Source organism: Lipotes vexillifer, unplaced genomic scaffold (assembly GCF_000442215.2).
Source record: "Lipotes vexillifer unplaced genomic scaffold, Lipotes_vexillifer_v1.1 scaffold1160, whole genome shotgun sequence".
In the NCBI taxonomy this organism is placed as follows: domain Eukaryota; kingdom Metazoa; phylum Chordata; class Mammalia; order Artiodactyla; family Lipotidae; genus Lipotes; species Lipotes vexillifer.
In genome coordinates this window covers 1-7,757 of record NW_006771130.1, presented here as the reverse complement: position 1 = coordinate 7,757, position 7,757 = coordinate 1, and the positions used below count along the sequence as shown (strand labels likewise).

Here is a 7,757-nt window from a genome sequence, read left to right as displayed (position 1 = left end):
CACAAGATGGCTATGCAAATGGGTATTGTATCCAAACAATGTCCAGAAACAGAAAAAGCAGGGTTTATTTTTATAATTCCACGCATCTCTTCTGAAGCAAGAAGATCTTTTCTGGAATTGTTCTAGGAGTCTTAGTTTCTTATTTCATTGGCCAGAATTGGAACAAATACCCTGTGCTAACCAATCAGAGAGAGGAAAAAGGGGGAAAATTGTGATAGTTTTGGACACAATATGACCCACTGCCTATGAATGAGCCCAGAACCTCTGATTTCTTTGTCTTTGAAAGAGAGAGGATATATGTGAAGAATCCTGGATTTCTAATAGGGAAATGAGAAGTAGTGCTGGAGGCCAAAGCATTTTACCAGTCTGTAGGACTCTCTTTGTGCCTTGCCATCCTATTCAAAACATGGCCTGTCCTCCTACAGTACATATGTGTATTAGTGAGAGAAGGCTCAAAGCTCAACTCACATGCCAAGGGTAAAGAATGTCCTTTCCTTTTATTTTCTCAGAAACATGGAATCTGCTTTCATGCAGTGTTTCCCCAGTGAGTTTATCTGCTCCATCTGCAAGGACAGTTTCACAGACCCTGTCACCATTAGCTGTGGGCACAGATTTTGTACTCCTTGCCTCTGGCTCTTGTGGGAAGATGTCCAAACAGCTCCTTGCTGTCCTGTGTGCAAGGCCGTATCTCCGAAAATGGACTTCAAAAGCACTATTTTTGCTAAGGAACATGTTCTTTCTACCAGAGGATCAGTTGTCGGCCAGTTACCTAGCTCTGCCAAGCAGCTGTGTAGGATACACCAAGTGATAAAGCTCTACTTCTGTCAAACTGACAAGAGCCTGCTGTGTTTGTTCTGCTCTCATTCCCCAGAGCATGCCACGCATGAACACTATCCAGTAAAGCAGGTTGCAGAGCACTACAGGGTAAGTAATAACTCTGTATGCACTTTGAAATGTGGACGACCCTGTATCTGATAGGCAATAAGGCAAATACATTGATTGTTATTATTATTTTATGTAGGAAACAAATAGAATTTCTGAACACCATGTGCCAGGCACTATTCTGAAATCCAGGGATAAAGCGGTGAAGAAACTACACAACATTCTTGTTCTCCTGAAGTTTAAATTCTGTTGGGCTGAAAGACAGGAATGATGATGAAATTGATGAGAATTAGGGTGCTGGTATTTCAGTGTAAGTAACGTGCTGGATAAATCTCTAGTTTCAGTGACAGTCATTCATTGGCTCCTACAACTATGATTACGATGATCCTGTTCTAATTATAGCAGATTTAGTATCACTGGCCAATATTTTCTTATAGTGCCATAGGAAAACTGAGGGCTAATATTTCACAATTAAATATAAAGCAAGATTCACTTCTGAAAGTTGACCAGGTTACTACAATGTCAGTGTTAGATTCCTCAGATAATAGATTACATTTTCTAAATTTAGGCATTCTACTTTTGGTTGATCTCTCAGATTTATCAGTGAGTGTTCCCAAGGAAAATCACTGACATCTCTGCTCTCTTTACTGTTTGTCCTATGTTCATACCCTTCTATCTTCTTTTAAGTATCTGAAATGGACTACCTTTGCTTTTCTAGTACTCCAATTTATAGTTATTTTGCAGGAGAACCTTCTGATGCAAATGAAATCTATTTGGAAAAAGAAAAAAGAAACTCAGAGAAATATAAAAAAAGTGACCAACATATTCAGAGTATGGGAGGTAAGCAGTAGACCCTGTATCCACTGGAACCAGCTTGAGACAAATATCCTCGTAACTTACAGTGGAAGAACTTGAATTAAATCATAATGTCCCCTGAGTGAGTGATCAGAGAGAGCTACATACATGACCTTCAATATAGGATTTCATGTTGAATGAACCCAGTATGTAACTAAAAGATTTTTCCTGATTTTCTTGATAAAGCAATGTCTACCACTAATATTGTACTTTAGCAGGGACAAGGAAATGTAGTATCACAATACAAAATGCAATGGTCACTGGGATGGAGGTAAAAATAGAGTTCTGTAGGAGATTAATAAACTTTGAATGTTAAGAAAAGCTTCTCAAACAAGTAAAAATCATCCCAATGCTAATGTGTTAGTAGAATCTGTAAATTCATGGGTATTTATGACACAGACACCTAAGGGACAAGAAAGCTAAAAATGAGACAAATCATGGAACTGTCTGGGACCTGCAAGTAGCTCCTACTAATTAGTACATAGGGTATGAAGCAGGCAGTGAGAGTTATGGCTAGAAATGAAATTATAGCCATGGCAAGATTGTGAACGTCTACCTAAGCATTTTGGGTTGTATCATTCATTGATTCACATATATGAACATGGGAACCTGAAACTGAAGGTTTAGTAAAAATAAACTACATTTTTATTTTCAAAGAACTCAATCACTTGTAAAGAAGACATATCAACAGGCTATGGTATAGAATATGTCATTAAACAGAAATCTGTATACAGTGCTGTGAAAATACCAAAGGCAATAATAAAATTATCTTGATCATTTAGGATGGATTTCCTAATAAACCACTCATTCATAGGAGGGCATATGATGCATTGCTCACTGTTCTAGGCCCACAAAGAGATACAGAAATGGACAAAAAGAAGAAAATCACTGACCTCAGTTGGTTATAATCTAGTAAGAGAAGTCATGTAACAAAGAAAAAAGAGTAACATTTATAATACCTCACATTTGTAAAGTTCTTGGGAGAAAATTAGGGCAGGGATGTGTATAAATAGTACAGGCTTGGGGAGAAAGTATGCTGGTCAGGGAAGTCATTATGAACGTTACATCAGGGTAGAGACATAAAGAAGCGAAGGGAGTGAACCCGCAGTTCTCTGAGAACCCATCCTTCTGCAACAGGGAAAACAGAAGGTATGGTCCAAAAGTTTGGGTTCCCCCCTCACCCCCCCACCAAGTTCAAATATTGAAATTCTAACTCCCAAAGTGATGGTGTTAGGAGGTCGTGCCTTTGGGAGGTGATTAGGTCATGAAGGCAGAGTCCTTATGAGTGGGATTCTTATAAAAGAAGCCCTGTGGAGGCTTGCACCTCCTGCCATGTGAGGACACAACCAAAAGATGACTATCTAGTCAAGACATGGAAGCAACCTAAATATCCGTCAACAGATGAATGGATAAAGAAGACATAGTATACTTATACAATGGAATACTACTCAGCCACGAAAAAGGATGAAATAATGCCATTTGCAACAACATGGATGGACCTAGAGATTACCATATTATGGGAATCAAGTCAGAGAAAGACAAATATCATATATCACTTATATGTGGAATCTAAAAATAAAAATGATACAAATGAACTTATTTACAAACCAGAAATCGACCGACAGGCATAGAGAAAAACTTATGGTTACCAAAGGGGAAAGTGGGGGAAGGATAAATTAGGAGTTTGGGATTAACATATACACACTACTATATATAAAATAGATAAACAACAAGGACCGACTTTATAGCACAGGGAACTATATTCAATATCTTGTAATAACCTGTAATGGGAAAGAATTGGGAAAAAACGGAATACAGATATATGCATATATATATGTATGTATAACCAAATCACTTTGCTGTATACCTGAAATTAATACAATATTGTAAATCAACTACACTTCAATAAAAAAGATACATGCATATGATAAAAAAAATGAAAACCAAGTATGTGAATGTGCTTTGTAAAATGGAAAATATTTTAGGGCTTCCCTGGTGGCGCAGTGGTTGAGAGTCTGCCTGCCGATGCAGGCGACACGGGTTCGTGCCCCGGTCCGGGAGGATCCCACATGCCGCCGAGCGGCTGGGCCCCTGAGCCTGCGCGTCCGGAGCCTGTGCTCCGCAACAGGAGAGGCCACAACAGTGAGAGGCCCGCGTACCGCAAACAAACAAACAAACAAACAAAAGAATATATTTTAATCATTATTAAGCAAAAAAAAAAAAAAGATAGCAATCTAGGTAGTGGCTCTTACCATACACCAAATCTGCTGGCACTGATCTTGGATTTCCCACCTTACTGAACTGTGTGAAGTGTATTCTGTTATTTATAAGTTATGCTGTCTACTGTGCTTTTGTTATAGTAGCCCAAACAAACTAAGACAAGTATTCTATACATAACACGTAGACAATAGATGATGAGAGAAGAATAAAACCATCCAGATACATGATCTAATTAATCCAATGTCACTGCAGGGTTTTGTAAATCTACGGATGGTGATGATAGGAGCTGAATACCCTAAGGTATATCAATATCTCCAGGAAGAAAAGCAAAAACATTTAGAGATGTTGGCAATTGAAGGCAAGATTGTTTTTCAGCGACTCAGGAGAAACGTAGCCAGAATGGTTCATATGGGGAAACTCCTGAGAAGAATATATGAGGAGCTGAAGGAACTGTGCCTTAAAGCAGATGTGCACATGCTCCAGGTAAGGACTAAGGAAGGACGTTAGGGTGCTGAACACCAGCCTGCTTGGAAAGCATTTATATCCACTGGAGTTATATCCTTTTTGGCCTCCATTATTTTTCTGGTTCCAAAGTCCAGATTCTTCGTCTGCCTCTATGATAGCGGGTTTGGCTCCTCCAGTATAATCTGGAGACGAAGCATCACTTTTGCCTTGTATGGAAGAAGGCTAACTGTGTGGAAAGGTTCAAGTAAAAGATCCAGAAGAAGATCTCCCAAACCTTCTTGTTCTATTCCACTACTATGCAGTTAGCCTTCCATATCCCTATAGGTTTCACATCCGGGGATTCAACCACCTGCCGATGGAAAATATATATTTTTTAAAAACCCAGAAATTTCCAAAAAGCAAAACTTTAATTTGTCAATGCTGACAACTATTTACACAGCATTTACATTATATTAGGTATCATAAGTAATCTAGAGGTGATTAAAGTATACAGGAAAATGTGCATACATTATATGGAAATACTGTGCCATTTTATATAAGAGATTTGAGCATCCATGGATTTTGGTAGACAAGGGGTCCTGGAATGAACTCCCCTCATATACTCAGGGACGACTATATTTTCAGTTTCTGACCAGCTGCAAGAGAGCAGCTTGTGAGCAGATAATTTAACTTTGTATGTGTACTTGGTAATATGTGTGAATATGGGATGTATGCCTTCTTTCTGTTGTGAAGTTCTAGCTTTCACACCCTTATAAGAACTTTGGGGAACGCTGTGAATCCTGCTGTAGATTACAACAAAGTACAGCCATTCGTGCACGCGAAGAACATCTGCTGACTTTCAGTTTTATCAAGAGTATGATTTTATCAACTGTATGTAAATGTGAGACTGGGTTTCATCTTTTTAAGGATAAGGGAAATGGCAAATGATTTTCCCCAAGGAAGAAAACTGGAGATGGTGAATTTCCCAGTATAATCTCATATCCTCAAACTAGACTAAACAGGAGAGCTTGTGCTGAAAGCTAAGCCTTCCTTTCTTTCTCTTTCCAGGGTGTGGGAGACACAATGAACAGGTAAGTTTGCCCCTCTATTCAAATCATGGTAATTGTGATAGTGATCAGGTTATTTCTGTTGAGATGGACCCTCCCTTTTCAATGAGAAGTTTCTTTCTGTCTGCGTTTATGCCTTCCTTCTCTAAAAGTCTGCCAGGTTTTATATAGTCTACCCTTAGGTGAAAGTAAGGTTGAGGGCAGTGTAGTTTCAGCTGCAAGCCTTACTGTAGAAGTTGCAAAGGGACAGCTATTTTTCCTGCCCCTAATTTCCAAATTCTAATGATTGATATTTGAGGGTTATTCCTGGTCATCTATGGGGAAAGCAGGTGAGCTCAGAGAGGCAGCAGGTAGACGGATGCTGAGACGAGCAGTGAGGTAGAATCATCAAGAAAGAACATACGATAGTGCTGAGGTTCCATATGTATCAGATGGCAAATTCTAACTATTTGCCACCTATTAGATTTCAGGAATTAAATGAGCATTGCTGTGTGGATCCCCTAGGGAAGCTAGAAGAGAGGGAACAGACACAATTATGATTGAGGTGACATATTCTACTAAGAAGGATATGCTAAGAGCAGGGAAACAGATTGTAAAATATAATAACAACTGTAGTGTTCCTCCATCAGAGGAGTTAAATTCACACCCTTCAAACCTAATTATGAGGATTCTGATGCAGCACCATCAATGCACTGCTAATGATACCTTTGGGCCTGTTAGGAAGTGGGTCTTTTTTTGTTTTTTTTTTTTTACAGGAGTCAGTTAATGCAGCTGTACATTCCTCAGCCTATGGACCCAGAGCTCAGTACATGGGCCATCACTGGGATGTTGGAAAGGCTTAACAGCTTCCGAGGTAAGAGTCAGCTCTCTGGGTGAAGGCAGTAATATTTCCTTCACGACTAGATACATGCTGAAGATCTCTCTTCATTGCTCTGTCTGTTCTTTGCAGAGAACAGGGAAGCAGGCGCTGCTTTATAACTAATTTTATGGTTGATTGCTAATTATCAGTCAGAGAAAACTAACTGAAGCCTGTCAAAAACAATCAATCGATTATGACAGTTTCTTATATAGTTACTTGTGGTGAGTTAAAATTTAAAAAAAGAACACTCTGCCTTATAAAACTGCACATCCATTCAGTGTATTTCATCTTGTAGTTAACTGTGGTTATATGCAGATATTCAGATTCTTAGAATCACCTTAATGTTGTTATTTAAATGTTTATCTGAATATTGAATGTAATAATTACATTTGAAAAATCACAAGACCTTTAAAAAGCTTAAAAGTATTTTTATATACAAAAAGTACAACCACAAAACAAATTGAACCCATGATTTGTTGCATAGAGGGCCCCTTAAGACAAATGCAACTGAAGGGTGAGCCTGGCAGACAAAGGAGAAGCAGGCCTGAGATGGGATGAGTTGGATTCTGATTCAGCGGTGGCTCCATTAGAAATCCTAAGAGAGAAATCACTTCTAAAAAATGGCACAGATGGGTTTTTGGTTTATTTTATTTTTGCTTGCTTAAATGTTAAGCAATGTGATCACTATTTAGGACTAAAAATAAAAACAATATCATATTTAATATATAATGTACAATATATTTATTACTATTATATTTTAGTTTGTGAGAGTGGATTAATGAGAGGACTGAAGTGGATTAAGTGCCATTTTGCTATTTTCTTTTTTTGTTTGTTTGGTTTTTTTTTCTTTTTTTAATGTTTTGCTCTTTTCTTGACGTCTATGAATGAACTCCCCAGTTTTTGAGGAGTTAGTAAAAATAAGCCAGAGCCTGATATCCCACATCTTTATGTATTCTCAAAATTTTCCTTCATCTAGTTGTACGATTAGAGACTTTCTGGCTCTTTAGATAGACAAGAAGCCCTTCCTGTTCTTTCTCTGGATTTCCACTGAGACACTCTGTCTAGTTACCTTTGGTAAAGGGGTGTACTGGAGCTAGCTCGTACTGACACACTCATGGGAGCGAATTGTTACAAGTTCCAGAATTTTAGGAGCAATTACTAAATGGTGGCACCTTGAAAATGGTCATGGTGGGCTGGAATATTCCCAGCAAATAAGACAAACCAGCTTTGCTTTGTTCCAGAGATTTGGTTGCTAAACCTGTGCCACAATACCGCCACAGTTGTCCGTCCCTCAGGACTTTAAAACTCTGTTCTTTGACTTTGCTGTTTTCTTTTTACTGAAGTGTATGAAACGTTGGATCGTAAAGTAAGAAATTGTCATGTGGCTCTGACTGAAGACCTGAGACGTTTGCAGTGCAGTCCTGACCATC

General features: G+C 38.6%; 1 protein-coding gene across 1 annotated transcript; it reads left to right on the top strand.

Annotated features, from left to right (window-relative positions):
* Positions 1-513: 513 nt before the first annotated feature.
* Positions 514-7,745, top strand: TRIM77 (tripartite motif containing 77; the record flags this gene model as incomplete). The annotated part of the gene is made up of 6 exons (XM_007446526.1): positions 514-924; positions 1,627-1,722; positions 4,210-4,440; positions 5,470-5,492; positions 6,224-6,321; positions 7,671-7,745. Coding segments are annotated over exons 1-6 (934 nt in total), but the record flags the coding sequence as incomplete, so codon positions are not given.
* Positions 7,746-7,757: the final 12 nt, after the last annotated feature.